General features: G+C 34.8%; 1 protein-coding gene across 2 annotated transcripts in view; it reads left to right on the plus strand.

Moving 5' to 3' along the window:
• Positions 1 to 19,797, plus strand: part of TOGARAM1 (TOG array regulator of axonemal microtubules 1) — an 81,648-nt gene that overhangs the window by 15,870 nt on the left and 45,981 nt on the right. For both annotated transcript variants that reach the window (XM_027111132.1, XM_027111133.1), the window contains exons 2-7: positions 1,098 to 1,254; positions 4,650 to 4,784; positions 10,939 to 11,244; positions 12,531 to 12,793; positions 14,767 to 14,999; positions 17,805 to 17,905. In XM_027111132.1, coding sequence (XP_026966933.1) covers positions 1,098 to 1,254; positions 4,650 to 4,784; positions 10,939 to 11,244; positions 12,531 to 12,793; positions 14,767 to 14,999; positions 17,805 to 17,905 — 1,195 coding nt within the window. The remainder of the gene's footprint in view (positions 1 to 1,097; positions 1,255 to 4,649; positions 4,785 to 10,938; positions 11,245 to 12,530; positions 12,794 to 14,766; positions 15,000 to 17,804; positions 17,906 to 19,797) is intronic.

A 19,797-nucleotide genomic window follows, 5' to 3' on the forward strand; every position in this document is an offset into this window, starting at 1 on the left:
TTCTCACTGGTGTTTTGGGATTAATTTTTGAAGGAGTTAACAGGTTTTTCACAAAATTTGATGAGGAATAAGAAGTTACTTGAGGTATATTTAGTAGTTTATAGTCTTAATCTTGTAATGGTCAAGTGGCTAAGAGATTTTCAAATAGATGTATCTTTAATTTTATTGTATTTCATTGCCATTTGACACTTGACAAAGTTTGTAGAGGATACCTGAGAAGACTTATAGTTCACTGCCTGTGTAGATTTGATTGTGTCTGTAAGCGCCAAATAAATATATGGACAGTAAGTATAATTTCTTGTGTGTTCACTCAATTTTTAAAATGTTCTATAGCTATGGTCAATGTGAAATGATCCAGAGCAATTGAGGCTGTCGTTGGTGAAGAATTCTGAACACTTGAATCATGCTTTCACTTAGTTCTTTAACTATGATTAGGTAGAAATTCAAAATTCTATCCTGGCACTTTTGTAGCCTAAGGATCAAAGTGGGTATGTGGAAAAGGAATTGGGAACTATACAGTACTAGACGTATATAAAGTATTATGTACTTGGTTTTGACTGAAAGACCTATCATACAGAAATCTCCTAAGGGAACCGTGACATAGGTTACATTTACATTTGGGCTGCTAATTATGGATAGTAAATTTGTCTCACTAAGAATAGTAAAATGGGATGCTTACAGGTTCAGTGATCTTCAATTAGCATTTATTGTCCAATGCTCAAAGATGGCATAGTGTGACTGGCCATGCTGCTGAATCAGAAATGTCCTTTTCTCTATTCAAGTTGTCATTTCACTGTTTTTGTCATTTGCTTTCTTTCCTTCCTAGCTGCCATGTGTGTACTCTAGGAAGGTAAGGTACAGAAAAGGTTTGGGGTGAGGTATAAGAAAGAGGAAAAAAATTAGCATTTCTATCATGGCATGAAAAAATACTGCTAGTGTACCATACTGTATATGGACATTTATTTGTATCATTGTATATTTGATAAATTTAATTTTTTTCTTTTAATCTGAATTTCATAATTAGGTCTAAATTGTGTCATATTTATTGCCAAGTAGACTTAACCCACATTTGCTAATTTATTATTCTGTTCTTATAGTTTTCAGCCAATGATTTCATTCCATCTCCAAAATTAAAGCCCTCTCAAGGAATGCCAGTCAATGATGGTTTATGTTTTAGCAGAAAAAGAGTGTCAAGAAACTTATTTCAGAAGAGTTGGGAATTTAACTCAGATTCTCTTCCTACATGTGCTACTGGTAAGTGAAAGTTGCAGGTAATGGAAATTTTGAACCAAGTTAAAGATTCCTCTAAACTTCATGGTTCTTTTAAGAGCTCATAGAACTTATAATCTAGTAGACAGTTCAGATTCAATAAATATTTGTTAAAGATCTGATAAGAATGGACAGTTTGACATAATTGTCTCATAAGACCCTGGGAGTGTTTCTCACTGAAATCCTTTAAGTAGTAATGTAAGGCAATATTTGCTTAATCAACAACCCGTATTTACTGAGTATATCCTATGTGCAGGTACTTTTGTTTTTTTTCCCTGTATGCGAGCCTTTCACTGTTGTGGCCTCTCCCGTTGCGGAGCACAGGCTCCAGATGCGCAGGCTCAGCGGCCATGGCTCATGGGCCCAGCCGCTCCGCGGCATGTGGGATCTTCCCAGACTGGGGCACGAACCCATATCCGCTGCATCGGCAGGCGGACTCTCAACCACTGCGCCACCAGGGAAGCCCATATGTGCAGGTACTTTTCTAGGTAATAGGGATATAGCAGTCAACAAAAGAGGGAAAATTTTCTGCCTAATGGGTCTTTCATTCTAGTTGGGACAAAGCAAACATTAAATAAATGCAAAACAGAGTAGGTTAGATGGTGATAAATGCTATGGAAAAAAAAATGCTTTCAAAAAGAGGAATATAGAGGAGGGGCTACTTTAAATAAAGTGATGAAAGAAGGCCATATTCAGGAGGGAATATTTGAAGCAACCACATAGATATCAAGAGAGAACAGCAAATAATTCCTGGAAGAGGGAACAGTGCAGAGTATGGGACACTTTTGAAAAAGATCAAAGAAGCTAGTAAGTCTGGAATGAAAAGCGTTAAGGGGAAGAGAAGTAGAAAATTAACTTGAAGAGATAATAGGGGTTCTTATTTTAAGGCCTAATGGGCTTTCGAATGAACTTTGGCTTTTACTCTGAGTGAGGAATATTTTTGATGAAAGAAGTAACATCAGTTGCCTTGTTTTCCAGGCTTGTTTTGGATGTTACATTTGAAATAGATTAAAGGAGGCAAGGGAGAAAACAGGGAGTCTGTTGTAATCCAGGCTAGAGTTGATGGAGATTTCGACCAGTGTAGCAGTAAATGTAGTGAAAAGTGATTGGATCCTGAATATATGTCAAGGGTACAGTTGATAATGATTTGCTGATGGGGTGTGTAGGAGTGTGAGAGGGAAGTCAAGAGTGCTCTAAGGTTTTTTGGCCAGAGCAACTGGAAAGGTGTTTAATTGCCTAAGTAAGTGTTACAGAAAGTAAATATTATGTAGTTCAGAGAACATGGTCACTATCATGGGCCTTATCAGATAGAAAAGGCATTAAAGAGGAGATAGTACTTGAACTGCATCTTTTTGGGATATATATGATTTAAGATGTTAGAGGGGAGGTATGAAGAGAGCAAAGGCTCACATTAGGAATGGGCTTGAGATGTTCTGGCAACTGTGTAAAGGCAAGATTCATTTTAGATGGTGAAAGATAAATTGGGATGTGGGGAACCCTTGTGTGCTAGATTCAAAAATTTGAGCTTGTGCTTATAAGCTATAGGGAGCTAATAGAGATTTTTTCTGTTAAGGAAAATAGAAGCTAGGGTTACAAGGTTGTTTACAAATTGAATAGAAATGAATAGTCAGGAAAATATGACAGGATATAAAAAATAAAGAAGGGCCGGGGCTTCCCTGGTGGCGCAGTGGTTGAGAGTCCACCTGCCGATGCAGGGGACACGGGTTCGTGCCCTGGTCCCACATGCTGCGGAGCGGCTGGGCCCGTGAGCCATGGCTGCTGAGCCTGCGCGTCCGGAGCCTGTGCTCCGCAACGGGAAAGGCCACAACGGTGAGAGGCCCGCGTACCGCAAAAAAAATAAAAAAATAAAATAAATAAGGGAAGGGCTTCCCTGGTGGCGCAGTGGTTGAGAGTCTGCCTGCCGATGCAGCGGACACGGGTTCGTGCCCCGATCCGGGAAGATCCCACATGCCGCGGAGTGGCTGGGCCCGTGAGCCATGGCCGCTGAGCCTGCGCGTCCGGAGCCTGTGCTCCGCAAAGAGAGGGGCCACAGCAGTGAGAGGCCCGCGTACCGCAAAAAAAATAAAATAAAAAAGAAGAGGAATAAAAATTTCAAGACTTAGTACCCAGGTAATTAGAAAAATGGTAATGTGTTGACAGAACGAAACCAGTTAGGAAAGGGAAAATGGAGTATAAGATAAAGATTGACTTTGTTTTTTATTTAAGATCCAAATGGTATCCATTATTGAAATTTGTTTGCTATGAGTTCAGACACAATATTTAGAAAACATTGTTACCCTAGGAGAATTTATAGACCTTTATGCAGTAAAATTCCATAATATTTTCATACAAGAATGAAGTGTTATAATGATTGTATAGTTGAATGTTTATTTAATAGACAAAAAAATGCAAGAATATATCGTTATGCTTGTACCATTACTTGGGATTTTTATAAGGCTCATGTTTTTTTGTACCATCTGGAAGTTCTTACATAATTTTACAGATTTTAAATAACTGAGACAACATGTAATTTAATGATAGATTGAATGATATGAATTATAAGTACTATAGGGATTCAAGAAAGGAAAAGATCATAGGTATGGAAGTGGTTTACAACAACTCCAGGAAAGAGGTTGGACTTGAGCTGAATTTTAAAGAAGGGAAGTGTTTGTGATTGGCAGTGAGGCAAGATTTCAGGAGAAAGTATAACCGAAGCGTGGAGGTAAGAATTAACTTAGAAGATGTCCAGTACATGAAGGGTAAAGGGGCTTGAAATTGTAGAGGAAGAGTTATAAAAATCAGAATTTTAGAAATACATACAAAGGATTTTATAGATGAATAAACTAAATACCAAAGAGGTCAATATCACCTTCTTTTCTTCAGACTTATTCCCCTGCCCAAGAATAACCTTAACCAGCCACAGGAAGGGGAAAGGGATCTGGGAAATATGCCTGGATAAGCTTCGAAGCTGTGCAAATGCTGTGTTACATGTTAGGAAAGAAAGAAGAGTCCTGCAGTAGACCTTTTTGGGTAGAGTGTAAATGTACTTACAAATACTGGGAAGAAGGAAAGCCAGGTCTGGAGAAACCTTCCATGGTGAGAGAAGGGAGCATGTAGGAAGAAACTGCCTTTGTACATATTTTTCAATATATTTTTCTTTTCTCTGTACTTTACCAGTCTGTCTTCTGTCATTTAACCCCTGTCACTAATCAGATCTGCCAATAGCAAAAGCTTTATCCCTTTCTTGCCTGCCTGGCTCAGTGTATATATACTCCTGTATTTATTCCCACACAAATGATACCAACATTTGTGAAATTAGATGTGTTCATGAAATAAAGTTAACTTTTGATTTTATGTTTTTCTCTTCCTTCCTTCCAAAGGCACCACTGGAACTCATCAGACAAATCTTTCTGGGAAACGTGGACAACTTGGATTTTCACAGATATGTGGTAAAACTGGCAGTGTGGATTCTGACTTACAGTACCTGGGGACAACTAACAGTCATCAAGATAAAGGTTTAAATTCCAACTTTATTTGGATACAGATGATTTATAATTATTATGTGGGGTTTCCAAATCTACCTTATGTGTTATTTTGGGTAATTATACTCATTACAGAAAAGAAAAGGATGTTGTATTTTTTTAAAAATTTTTAATCAAATTTTTTATAACTGTTATCTTAAGATGTTAGATTTAGTAATCTTGATATATATATATTTATATATGACTAATTAAAATTTGAGAGCTTAGAAACTCATGGTAGAGATGAGTATTTTAATACCAAGTAATTGAAAATAAAATTATCCATTTAGGATAATATCCTAAATATCCATTAAGGATTACTGTGTTAGCAGAAGACAGTTATTTTCCATAACAGTTTTAAATAATCTATTATATCTCCTGTTAGGAACCATAACTTCCTGACTAGCTATCATTTCAGGTATCTTACATATTTATAAGATATAGAACAAAAGGGAGGGTTTGAGGCTGGCTGTCAGTCATATGAATTTTGGTTATGAAGATGTTTCTTCAATTTATATGCTAATTAATAGCTGTATCAATTATTATTTAGTAGTAGAATCAAATCAAATATTTCTAGAGATATTTTGATTTTGTTGTATATTCTTTACTAAAATTTTTTGAGTGATAGGGTTGTACTTCTGTCTTTATTTGTTGATGAAAAAATAATGCTCATTAGAAATTAGTGAAGGTTTAGTTAATAGTATAGCACTTACGCTTTAGCCATCCTTTCCTCCACCCACTCCAAAGGGCCACATGACTCCATAAAGTTTTTCTTTATGGTGTTATTCCCAATAAAATAGTTTATCTTTCTTAATGATATAGGTTTTTTTCCCAAATCTTGATGAGATACCTTTGTGACTGGTGATTAGTAGAAACAGAGAGGCTTCTCTGTGTTGCTTAGCCTCTTCCTGTTTTGGATATCCCTGAATGATTACATTACTTTTGTAGACTACCTCCACTCTCAGTGTTTAATCAGATCTTCATAGTAGCTCTGGTTTTTATAACCTCTCAGAATACCTGTTAAAGCAGCTACTAAAGGAATATCATGTTTTTCTAAGGTCAAGGTTTAACTTACTAGTAGGTTGTGTATGTCAATTTGTGACCACTTAAGTCTCCAATAAGATTTAGGTAGAAGTAGAGGTCCTAAGCATGTCAGATATGAATTAAAAGTAAATGATACATGATATACATAGTCATTTAAGTCTTCAGAAAAATGTTTTATTTCTTATATACATAAGCTAGGTCTGTTGTCTTAGAAAGTCTTCAAAAAAATTTAAGGAAAATTTGAGGGAACCCCTAAAAGATTACAAATAGACTTTTTAAATTGAAGTATAGTTGATTTATTAGGTTGGCCAAAAAAGTTCATTCGGTTTTAAGTAAAAATAAAAGACACATTTTTCGTTTTCACCAAGAACTTTATTGAACAGCATGTTCATTAACCAAACAAACTTTTTGGCCAACCCAATACAATATTAAGTAAGAAACAGGTGTACAATATACTGGTTCACAATTTTTAAAGGTTATATTCCATTTATAGCTATAAAATATTAGCTATATTCCTTGCATTGTACAATATATCCTTGTAGCTTATTTTATACATAATAGTTTGTATCTCTTAACCCCCTATGCTTATATTGCCCCTCCTCTCCCGTCCCTCTCCCCACTGGTGACCATTAGTTTATTCTCTATATCTGTGAGTCTGCTTCTTTATTGTTACCTTCATTAGTTTGTTGTATTTTTTAGATTCAAATGTAAGTGATATCACACAGTATTTATCTTTCTCTGTCTGACTTATTTCACTTAGCATAATAGCCTCCAAGTCCATCCATGTTGCTACAAATGGCAGAATTTTATTCTGTTTTGTGGTTGAGTAGTATTCCATTGTAGATATATACCACATCTTTATCCATTCATCTGTTGATGGACACTTCAGTTGCTTCCATATCTCGGCTATTGTAAATAATGTTGTTGTGAACATTGGGGTGCATGTTTCTTTTCAAATTAGAGTTTTTGGGTTTTTTTCGGATATATACCCAGGAGTGGAATTGTTGGGTCATATTGTAGTTCTATTTGTAATTTTTTGAGAAACCTCTCTACTGTTTTCCACGGTGGCTGCACCAATTTACATTCCTACCAACACTGTCTGAGGGTTCCCCTGTCTCCACATCCTTGCCAACATTTGTTATTTGTGTTCTTTTCGATGATAGCCATTCTGACAGGTGTGAGGTGATATCTATTGTCTTGTGGTTTTGATTTGCATTTCCTTTCCCTGATGATTAGCAATGTTGAACATCTTTTCATGTGCCTGTTGGCCATCTGCATTTCCCTTTTGGAAGAATGTCTATTCAGGTTTTCTGCCTATTTTTTAATTGGATTGTTTGTTTTTTTGGTGTTGAGTTGTATGAGCTGTTTATATGCTTGGATATTAATCCTTTATCAGTCATATCATTTGCAAATATTTGTTCCCATTTAGTAGGTTGTCTTTTCGTTTTGTTGATGGTTTCCTTTGCTGTATAAAAGCTTTTAAGTTTAATTGGGTCTCATTTGTTTATTTTTGCTTTTATTTCCTTTACTTTAGGAGTTGGATCCAAAAAATGCTACTGCGATTTGTGTCAAAGAGTGTTCTGCCTATATTTTCCTCTAGGAGTTTTATAGTATCCAGTCTTACATTTAGGTCTTTCATCCATTTTGAGTCTGTTTTGTATATGATGTTAGAGAAATGTTCTAATTTCATTCTTTTGCATGTAACTGTCCAGTTTTCCTAGTACTGCTTATTTGAAGAGATTGTCTTTTCTCCATTGTTTATTCTTGCCTCCTTTATCATGGATTAATTGACCATAAATGCATGAATTTATTTCTGGGCTCTTTATCTTGTTCCATTGATCTGTGTGTCTGTTTTTGTGCCAGTACCATACTGTTTTGATGACTATAGCTTTGTAATATAGTCTGAAATCAGGGAGTATGATTCCTCCAGCTCTGTTCTCTCTCAAAATTGTTTTGGCTATTCGGGATCTTTTGTGCTTCCATACAAATTAAAAAAATTTTTTGTTCTAGTTCTATGAAAAATACCATTGATATGTTGATAGGCATTGCCCTGAATCTGTAGATTGCCTTGGGTAGTATGGTCATTTGAACAATGTTGATTCTTTCAATCCAAGAACACAGTATATCTTTCCATCTGTTTGTGCCATCTTCAGTTTCTTTCATCAGTGTCTTATCGTTTTCCAAGTATCGGTCTTTTACCTCCTTAGGTAGGTTTATTCCTAGGTATTTTATTATTTTTGATGCAATGGTAAATGGGATTGTTAATTTCTCTTTCTTTTTTTTTAAAATTTATTTATTCATTTATTTATTTTTGGCTGCATTGGGTCTCCATTGCTGCATGTGGGCCTTTTCTAGTTACGGCTAGTGGGGGCTACTCTTCATTGCAGTGTGTGGGCTTCTCGTTGTGGTGGCCTCTCTTGTTGTGGAGCATGGGCCCCAGGCACGTGGGCTTCAGTAGTTGTGGCACGCGGGCTCAGTAGTTGTGGCTCGCGGGCTCTAGAGCACAGGCTCAGTAGTTGTGGCACACGGGCTTAGCTGCTCCGCGGCATGTGGGATCTTCCCGGACCAGGGCTCGAACCTGTGTCCCCTGCATTGCTAGGCGGACTCCTACCCACTGCACCTTGCTAGGCGGACTCCTACCCACTGCACCACCAGGGAAGCCCCTTAATTTCTCTTTCTGATAGTTTTTTCATGTTTGTTTTTTGGCTGTGCCACACGGCTCCTGGGATCTTACTTCCCCGACCAGGGATTGAACCTAGGCCCTTGGCGGTGAAAGCGTAGAGTCCTAACCACTGGAGCACCAGGGAATTCCCTGATAGTTTGTTGTTATTGTATAGAAATGTAACAGATTTCTGTTTATTTTGTATTTTGCAACTTTACTGAATTCATTGATGAGCACTAGTAGTTTTCTGGTAGTGTCTCTAGGATTTTCTGTGTATAGTATCATGTCATGTGCAAACAGTGACAGTTTTACTTCTTCCTTTCCAATTTGGATTCTTTTTATTTCTTTTTATTCTCTGACTTCTGTGGCTAGGACTTTGAAAACTATGTTGAATAAACGTGGCAAGAGTGGGCATCCATGTCTTGTTCCTGATCTTAGGAAATGCTTTCAGCTTTTCACCACTGAGTATGTTAGCTGTGGGTTTGTCATATGTGGCCTTCATTAGGTTGAGGTATGTTTCCTCTATGCCCACTTTCTGGAGAGGTTTTTATCATAAGTGGATGTTGAATTTTATCAAGAGCTGTTTCTGCATCTATTGCTATGATCATAAGGTTTTTATTCTTCAATTTGTTAATGTGGCATATCACATTGATTGATTTGCAGATATTGAAAAATCCTTGCATCCCTGGCATAAATCCCACTTGATCATGATGTAGGATCCTTTTAATGTATTGCTGGACTTCGTTTGCTAGTGTTTTGTTGAGGATTTTTATATCTATGTTCATCAGTGATATTGGCCTGCAATTTTCTTGTTTTGTGGCATCTTTGTCTGGTTTTGGTATCAGTGTGATGCTGCCCTCATAGAATGAGTTTGGCAGTGTTCCTTCCTCTGTAATTTTGTGGAATAGTTCGAGGATAGGTGAATTGATAGAACTCACTTGTGAAGCTATCTGGTACCAGAGTTTTGTTTGTCGGGAGTTTTAAAATTACTGATTCAATTTCAGTACTGGTAATTGGTCTGTTCATATTTTCTATTTCTTCCTGGTTCAGTCTTGGGAGATTATACCTTTCTAAGCAGATAAAACATGATACAATGTAGTGGTTAAAAGCACAGGCTTGGGAGCCAGAGTGCCTGAGTTCATATCCCAGCTTTATAATTTCCTAGTGTGCGATTTTTAGCAATTTACTGTGTCATTTTTTTATCTATAAAATAAGTATAGTACCAACCCCACAAAATTGTTGTGAGGATTAAATTAGTTAATACATATAAAGTACTTGGAACACCATCTGGCACATAAACATTAGCTCAATAAATATTAGCTCTCATTATTGTCATCATAGTCTTCATCATTATCATTATTACCATTATTGGATTAATTATCTATGTAGAAAATCCAAAAGGATATACAGAAAACTATTAAAATAATAAATAATTTAGCAAGGTTGCCAAATATAAAACCTGAAAGGAAAGGTCAATAAAGCTCCCAGACACCAGCAACATTAAGAAAATGTAGTTTTTAAGAAAAATTATAGTATCAACAAAATGTGTAAGTATCTGGAAATCTAACAGAAGATTTGCATACCATTTATTATGAAAACTAAGTTACTTTTTTGAGAGACGTGAAAGAAGGCCTGAATAAATTAAAAGAGATCCTATATTTTTAAACAAGGAGATTCAGTGTCATTTCTGTCAAAATCTCAACAGGATCTTTTATGGAACCTGACAGGCTAATCCTGAAATTCATATGAAAGAATGGAGGACCAAGAATGGCCTAGATAATTCTAAAGAAGATCAAAATGGAAGGAGACAACATGATTACTATAGTTAACACTGCTGTGTGGCATACAGAAAAGTTGTTACGAGAATAAATCCTAAGTGTTCTCATCATAAAGAGAAAAATTTTTTTTCCTTTTTTCTTTTCTTTTTATTGTATCCATGTCAGAAGGTAGATGTTCGCTGAACCTATTTTGATAATCATTTTACAATGTGTGTATATATATATATATATATATATATATATATATCAAACCATCATGGTGTGTGCCTGAAAGTTACACAGTAATGTATGTCAACCATCTCTCAATAAAACTGGGAAAAAAATGGAAGGAGACTCATCCTATTAGTGTGATGATAAATAAAACATTGTGGTGCTAGTGCAAGAACAGACAAAAAGACTAAGGCAACCAATAAGAAGCACCTAAGAATAGACCTAAATATACATATGGGAGATTTATAGATGAAAGAGAATGTGTGGCTCAAAAAGTGGCACTGGGGAAACTGGACTATCTCTATAGCAGAAAGTTAAATTAGGTCTTTACCTCACATCATACAAAAATATAAATGCCAGATGGGATTAAAAACCTGAATGTGAAAAGCAAAAAAACTTAAAACTCTTAGAAGATGTGTATAAATAAATTACATTCTCTTTTGTTTTATTACAGTTTATGCTAGCCTAAATTTTGGCAGTAAGACACAGCAAACATTTGGTAGTCAGACAGAACGGACTTCATCATACTCTGGTCCAAATCCAAGTTCAGGAGGCTTCATTCTTCCATCCTATCCTCTCTCATCACCTCGAACTAGTCCAAAGCACACATCTCTTACTGTATCTCCAAAGAAGTCCCAAGATAATTCTGTTAATTTCTCAAATTCCTGGCCTCTTAAAAGCTTTGAAGGAGTTTCAAAGCCAAGTCCACAGAAAAAGCTTGTCAGCCAAAAGTCATCTGATCCTACAGGTATACATGATGGTAAAAATTAATACTTTGTTCAAATTTATTTGTATGTTCGAATAATTACTTTGAAGTTCGGGTTGTTAGATCTTTAAAAGCTGGTAAATTGTGTTTTATTTCTCTGAATTAGTAAATATTTAAGAAAATATTTAACAAAGTTAAATAGATCAAATGTGTAATATAAAATTCAATTGAAATTCTCATTTCTTTTTTTTTCTTATATTGGCACTTCAGAATCCTTTTTCGGAACTAAACAAATAATAATGCTTTATAAGGTATATGAACATGAACAGCCTGAGATCCTACTAACAAGTTTTAGCTTTACAAATATAAAATATAATTCATATATTTACTATAATGTCTAGTATTTATTTGACATTTCTTGACTATTTACTCTCTGTTAAAATTATTTTGATGGTTTTTCTACTACTTGTTATTAACTAAAATATTCTTTTCTTAACAATAGCCCAGTCCAAAATTATAAAATTAGCATGTTAGCTTACTTAAGACAGATTCAGTCTCAAAATAAGAAGTCTTTTAAAGGCAAGCCCCATGTCCCAAATGCTTTCCTATCCCTAGCCCCTGAGATCAGATATTTCACCTTTAAACTACCCTACAACACAGATGTTCCAGTTTATAACCATAAGGTCAATTTATTGCATAGTCAGCTGATTTTATTACTTTCTCTTAGCACTGAGTGTTCATTCTCTTCTTTAATTTATTTCTGTATTTGTCTTTCCTCCAAAATCAGATATTGTATTGAAAGCTGAGACATTATTCAACTTGTTCTCCCTAGTGCCCAGTATTACTGCTTTGCACATAGTAGTCATTCAAGTGTTGCTTACATAGTTATATCAAGCCAGATAATTAACCCTTCTAGCTTATTACGGACTTTACAAGTATTAATCATGATGATGTGTATGAAGAAATTTCACGGAATTCCGTGGTGGTCCAGTGGTTAGGACTCCATGCTTTCACTGCCAAGGGCGCGGGTGCAATCCTTGGTCAGGGAATTAAGATGTCACAAGCCATGCGGCACAGCCGAAAAAAAAAAAAAGATTCACTTGGTATATAATATTTTTATTTGATATGAAAGGATTTTGGGTGGTCCATTTTTGTTATACTTTTTAGGGGACACTGATATTTTTATCTCAAGTAGCAATCTTTATTTCTAGTAAAATATAATGTGCTTTTTAATTTAAAAACACCTAATTCTAAACACTTGTGATTTTAACGCTATCGATAACTGTTTTTCAACTTGAAGTTGAAAAAAAAAAAGAATAAAATATGTCTTTTTCATGCAGGAGAAAATTCTCAAGAGAAACCTTCTCCAGTTCAACTTACACCTGCTTTGGTGAGATCACCATCTTCCCGACGAGGCTTAAATGGGACCAAGCCTGTACCTCCCATACCACGGGGCATCAGCCTTTTGCCTGATAAAGCTGATTTAAGTACAGTGGGACCCAAAAAGAAAGAGCCAGATGACATTTGGAAGAGTGAAAAAGATAGTCTTACAATTGATCTTTCAGAATTAAATATCAGGGATAAAGATTTGGATCAAGAAGAGGTTAGAACCAAATATTTTCAGTAATTTTTAAATGCTTGTAATTGTCTATAAATAATAGTTGTTATTTAAGGAAAAATCAAGTACTTTTTATCCCATAACATGGTGTCTTATTTGTAAAAATATTTTATGTTCACAATAGAAGACATGGAAACTATAGTGAAGTATTAAGAAGAAAATTCATCACACCAAATTCCACTACCCAGAATAATTTATCAGTCACTCTAATGTCTTTCCTTCCAGTAATCTGTGCATATATTATTCCTTTTCAAATTAAAAGTACAGATAATATAGCAATATACCCATGCACTAACCCCTACCAAATGAACAATTTGTCGTTTTTGTTTCCTACTTTTTAAATAAATGAAACATAACATAGTTCCCTCCCCAATCCAGTTTCTCTTTCCTCTTCACTGAGGCACCACTGTTACCATTAGTTTGTGTTTTATGTACTTTTTATATTGCTATAGTAGTATTTTGATATATTTATAATGTACTCATATAATTGATTTTGGCTTATTTCTAGTCTTTTGCTATTGCAAACTATGCTGCAGTAAACATTCTTGAGCATGTCCCTTGTGCATATGTGCAAGTTTATGAAATTGACATTATATTGTATTTTTATCTTTGAATCCTAGATCACTCCATTTATACTATAAAAATGTATTGCCAATATGATAACTCTACATATTAATTATGCCAGAGAAGGGATGTGGCTGCTATGTTACTTTGGATTCAGAGCAGTATTTCCACAGATGCTTCCTTTTTATCATTTCAGTTTGCCTGATGTCAGGTTGAAAAGTGTTTTACATTAAATATGTAAACTGAAACACCCAGTGATGATATTTTGTGGTCTTATTTTAGCCTGTTTTTAAGACGTAAGGCATCATGTACTGATAGTTTGTTCAAAAAAAATTAATGCATATTCATTTAAAAAGCATTTCTTTAACATTAAGCATGTGTAAAACTAACTTATAAAGAATCAAAATTGGTTCTTAATGAAATAATTAGTCATTCCAACTTCTAATTGCTTGTAAAATCTTTTCTTGTTTTTTTCTTTTTGCTTTTGTTTTTCCAGTTATAGTCCAGTGGTACTATGAAGGGAATTTATTTACAGGAAACAAACTTACAGAAGAGGCATTTTCCTGTGTAACTCATAAATTTCATCTGATCCTACATATTGTCTTTTATGATAACTTAAAAATAGTCCTTTTAGTGGGTAATTGAAAGGGTAATTTCTTTTTTTATAATTATTAGTAAATATAGGTGGATACTAATGTTTTTAGATATTCAACCTTCCAAGGATTTACTAGGGAAGTGGCTGTACTATCAAATCAACTATTAATTGTTATAATCAAAATATAAGCAAAACACAGCTTATGTATATTTCTGAGTTCCTTAATTTGTTCAAGGCTCTATTCCCAAACTTAATATATATGTGATAAAGATTTCTCCTCTGCATTTTTATAGATACTTGTCTTCAGAAGTTACATACAATGATCTGTTATTCTCTGAACTCTAACACTGGCAAGCTTGATGTAAACTTCAAATTTAGAAAGCTGATTACTTTTTGCTGACCTTCTCATAGAACTTCTAAATAGCCACATCAGCACACTATTGACCTAAGGTTAAATGGACCTCTGTGACTTTAACTGTGCTACTATCTGATTCAATGATTCACCTATGAATGAATTTTTACAATATATTAGTCGTTGTACCCAGTGCTGGAAGTACCATGGTGAATAATATCTTGAGATCCTTCCTCTTAAGGAACTTATAATCTAGGAAGTTGTTTATAAATAAATACCTGAGTGATGAAATCTGTATTTATACTATGTACAGATATGTTAACATCCATCTTGTTAGTATTGGATTGAAGAGTGGCTAGCTAGGTATAGTTATTGGAGTTTGAAATTTAAGGATAACTTTTACTTATATAATTATTTTGTAAAGTTAATTGTTTTAATTTTTTTTAGATGCAGAGCTCTCTTAGGTCCCTTCGTAATAGTGCAGCTAAGAAAAGAGCAAAACTGAGTGGCAGTACTTCTGATCTTGAAAGCCCTGATTCTGCAATTAAGCTCGACTTGACTGTGGACTCTGCATCTCGATCTTCCTCTCCAAACATCAGCTCTTACAGTGAAAGTGGAGTTTACAGCCAAGAATCTTTGACTTCTTCTCTGTCGACAACTCCCCAGGGGAAGAGAATAATGTACTTTATTTTTTGATATGTTAGATGAATTCTGATCTGTAATTTGTAGTCTGAAGCTCTAATATCATATTTAAAAAAAAAACTTTAAGACCATTTTCTAGTTTTTGAAACGTTGAAATACATTTAAAAGACAACAGAAAATTTACAGATATTACCTTGGTTGGCTTTGGTTTGGGGTGGTTGTGGAGAGACAGAGCACAACCCCAACTAAATTAATATAAATCCTAGTCCCAAAGCCCCACTTATTCTTATGCCTAAGATTTATTCTAATATTCCTTGTCCTTTAGCTCTTTTCTGTATCATTGACTCTGACGATTGACCAATAGCTGATATACTGTTTTCGTTTAATGATTTTCGTTTAAAACTCAGCACCAGTTTCCTCTAATCGATGGATAAATTCCACCCAGCCATTACCCAACTATTTCTTATATTTTGTTATTCCATTATCTTGTGCGAGTTTAGGACTCCATGCAGTAGCTTTTGCAGCCCTCTCAGGAGTTTCCTTACCGCAGCAGTGCTAGAATTAGAGTCCTGGTCACCCCATACTGACAGCATAGCAATTGGACGAACTTTTCCATATTACCTCAATAACCCTTTTTTTTTGCGGTACGCGGGCCTCTCACTGTTGTGGCCTCTCCCGCTGCGGAGCACAGCTCCGGACGCGCAGGCTCAGCGGCCATGGCTCACGGGCCTAGCTGCTCCGCAGCATGTGGGATCTTCCCGGACTGGGGCACGAACCCGTCCCCCTCATCGGCAGGTGGACTCTCAACCACTGCGCCACCAGGGAAGCCCCCTCAATAACCTTTAAATCTTAAACAGTGATCCTACCTTGATTTCTGAAAATCTCTGTGACCCTATTCTAGAATTTTGGGGAATCCTTTCCCTCTTTATTGTATTTTATTTTATTTTTAAATTTTATTTTTTATTTTATATTGGACTATAGTTGATTTGCAGTGTTGTGTTTCAGGTGTATTCCTCTTTATTTTAGACAGAAACCTAGGAGTAGAATTACTAGGTCTTGGGTAGATGGACATTTAACTTTTTAAATAAGTGCTAAGCTGTTTTCTAAGATGCTTGTGCAATTTTATACTCCTGTCAGCAATGTATGAGAGTTCCAGTTGTTTTACATCCTTATTAACCTTTGGTGTTGTCAGTCTGTTTAATTTCATTTTCCTTTGATTTTATCCATACCATGTTTACATATACAGGTAAATATTTAAAATCAAATTTAAATTATTTTTACTTAAGTGAACTAGAACCTCTAATAGGTAGAGATTACATAATCCAAGGAGAGATGATGTTCTGTTGAACATTAATGTAGAAGGGCGTTTTATTTCAGCAGTTCATAGAATTAAACTAAATTTTTGTGTCCCATTGTGAGAGGTTTGTCTCATTCCATGATTTCCTTCCCCACATTTTTTAGCTGAAACAGCAGCTTATTTTGCAGTTGGAAATATTTTATTACTGGAAATTCCTTTGTTGTAATTACCTGTGTAGAATAATGCAATATATTTACAAAATGAATTTGGAATGGCTATGTGGGCTGATGAAGTAATTATGTTTACATTAAGTTACCACACATTTAAAATATATACATTTATCTCTTAGACGTAAAGTTTTTCCTTTATCTTACATGAATGTGAAATTCTATGTTACATACTCTTACAGTTTCAAGGTTCTGTAAGTAATCTGGAACGCAATTGGGAAGAAAAGTTCATTTTATATTGTTGATATAACATTTAGAATTCACTATTCGCAATATTGTTTCATAGAGTTATTCTCTTCAGATATTAAACTCCGTGAGAAAGGAGTTCAGTATACCCTCATTTATGGACTGAATTATCTTTAATGAATTTACTATTTCCACATTTTATTTTATTAGTTTAAGAGCAATTATTCTCAACCAGCTTACATCCTGCCTTAAGAATCATGTCCAAAGAAAGTCACTACTACTTCTGCAGGGCTTTCATCCTTACGTGGGTTGGGAAGGAAAAATTATTGAGAACCACTTTTCTAGAGACTGAAGTATTTTCTTTCATCTAAGTCAAATACACTCAATATAAATGTAAATTGACAGTCATCTAGTCTAGAGAAATTACTCTTTTAAAATATTTAACATTGATTTCTCACTAGGTCAATTAACAAATATGCCTACCCAACTACTAAGAATTGTACTCCTTTGTAAAATCTCTTCTTGATAATATCCATCACTGACTTATTGGCATTTTAGCTCTTACTGATTTTAAACAGTTCCCTTTATGTACAGACTTAATATTCTTCAGTTTACTTTCTTTGTGAAATAAGGCCTGTAGGCCTTTATAAAGTCAAGAAAGTATAGCAAAAAATAGTCCATGAAGAAAGCGGCATTTGCTAAAACTCACTTGTTGCTGATCTCTTATAATATTATTAAGTCCCTATTTTTATATTATATATGAAGGTAGATAATATACTATATGATTAGAATCATTTGGCTTAGTTCTGGAATGGACGGTCTTTGGGTCAGGTTTTTTTTTTTTTCCCCTTACCCAAAGGAAGATTAAACAGCACAAATTGTAGTGTCTTCATTTCCTTTGGTAATCCTCTCATGAATAATTAAGGATTGACCATATGTTGAAAAGGTTGGAAGTTCAAAAGGTGAAATAGGAATACCAATAAGAAATATTCTTAGCCATAGTTTATCATACTTGTTGCTGCCTCACTATCAAAGTTTAGTGAGTTAATAAAAGTATAGAGAATGTTTGATATAAGAATGCTGAATAGCTCTAGATCTTCAATGTTTATTGAAATTACTTTGTTTCATTGTAGGTCAGACATATTTCCAACATTTGGATCAAAACCTTGTCTAACAAAACTTTCTTCTGCAAAGAATAAGAACTCTCAGGTAGCTGAACAAAGCCCCAGTGCAGGTATTCTATGACTGTTTTATAAATATGTTTTATAGAAAGTATGATTTTTAAATGATTAAAAAATGATGGCAAATGTATTTTAGATTTAGAATTTTTGTAATTACTAATTAAGACTAACCATCTTCTTAACTCCTTAAAAGGCCATTTTGGCAAGAATACTTACTATTCTTGGAAGAAAAAATACTTACCTGAATAATTGATACCCCTTTAAACCCATAAGTTACCCGGTCTGGCTCCTACACCAGGACATTTTGATTTAATTGATACAGAATGTGACCTGGCCATCAAAGTTTTTGAGAACTCTCTAGGTGCAGAATAGTTTAGAAACCACCGGGGGCCACAAAAGACAATTTCTTTTAAAAATAATATTTAGCTAGTGTAAATATCTTGTGTTAAGCATTTTGTAAACTAACCTGGAAATCACTAATTTATAACAGCAGTTCTTAGAAAATAGATTCAGGTATTAGTAATAAATTAGAAAAATATTTGAATTCTGATCAATTTAGGATGGGAACTGTATGTTCTTCTTTATGATTTGTAAAACTATTGAATTATGAATTAATTGTAGCAAGTTGGGATATGATACTTATTTTCGCATGATCTCAGTGTGAAAGTCCTAACAACCTTAAAGTTTACCTTATAATTACTTTCTTAGAAAGCTGTGTGTGTATCTAACTGTTTGCTAAGATTTTAAATTTCTTCCTCCTAAATATATCTTAATTTCATCTCTTTGTAATTCCCACTATCACTCTTACTCATTTTTTACTTAGCCGCCTAACATTTCTCTCCAGCTTCAGTCTCGTCCACTTACAATCCCTTTCCCATAATGCAAAACTGACTATATTGCCTAGCCTAAATTTATTCAGAGCATTCTTCTTTGATCAGAGCCGTGCAGACATCTCCAGCTTCATTTTCATTTCCTGCTTTGTATGTTGTGATCCATTTAAATCAAACCACCTTCAGTACCATTTCTATCTCTTTGCAGTTGCACGTACTGTTTCTTCTGGATGAACTCAAATCCACACCACACCCCATTCAGCTGTGAAAACAACTCAGTTGCTTTCTCTGGGAGGCCTTCCCAATTCACAAATAAAATTGATATTACCTCTTTTGTAATATCATTACATTTTGCACTGACATTTTTATAGTGGTATTGCACTATATAAGTAAAAAGTGTTTTACTTTTTTGGACTCTCAGATTCTTGATCCCCAGAGATTATTTACCCCTGATTGCCAACAAGTGCCTGTCATAATTATAAAAGCCCAACTCAGCTATGTGTGTCTGGTATACTGGCTTCCACAAAGCTTGTGTGTTAGACTAAGAGATAGTTATTCTACTAGGCACAGGAAGGCAATGTATATGTGCTTTGGAGTCTGAAAGACTCTAGCTGGAATCCCAGTTTGATATTTTAATAATCATATTCTTGCTCTGTGAAAGTTAATTGCTTTGAAACTAGTTCCCTCATCTGATGATGTAAACCTTGAGAAGGGTAGTGAAGATCTAAGTATATAACATATATAAAGCACCTAGTACATAGTGGGCACTTGGTAAGTATTTGTTCTCCTAAAAGGGAAGACCCAAAGAAATATAATACATAAACTTATTCTTTAATTCTTTTTTAAGGCTGATTATCCTAATAAATTATTTATTACTTTACAAATAATTATATAAGTTTGAAGAGACACTTTGTTGCCAGGTTATATCTAGTTTATAAAAATGGAACCCTCTTTTGGAAGAATATTCTTGGAATTAGAGAAGGGTAGATTTAGAAAACCGAGATTTGAGTTTCCCTCTGACCCTAGTTGTATGACCTTGTGAGTCATTTAAATTTTAGTGGAGTGATAGGTCTTACAGTAATACACGCTTCTGTATGCGATGTTCAATGTTTCCC

The sequence above is a fragment of the Aethalodelphis obliquidens genome, unplaced genomic scaffold (genome assembly GCF_003676395.1).
Source record: "Aethalodelphis obliquidens isolate GAN/ISIS:26980383/991018 unplaced genomic scaffold, ASM367639v1 scaffold10, whole genome shotgun sequence".
Taxonomy (NCBI): Eukaryota; Metazoa; Chordata; class Mammalia; order Artiodactyla; family Delphinidae; genus Aethalodelphis; species Aethalodelphis obliquidens.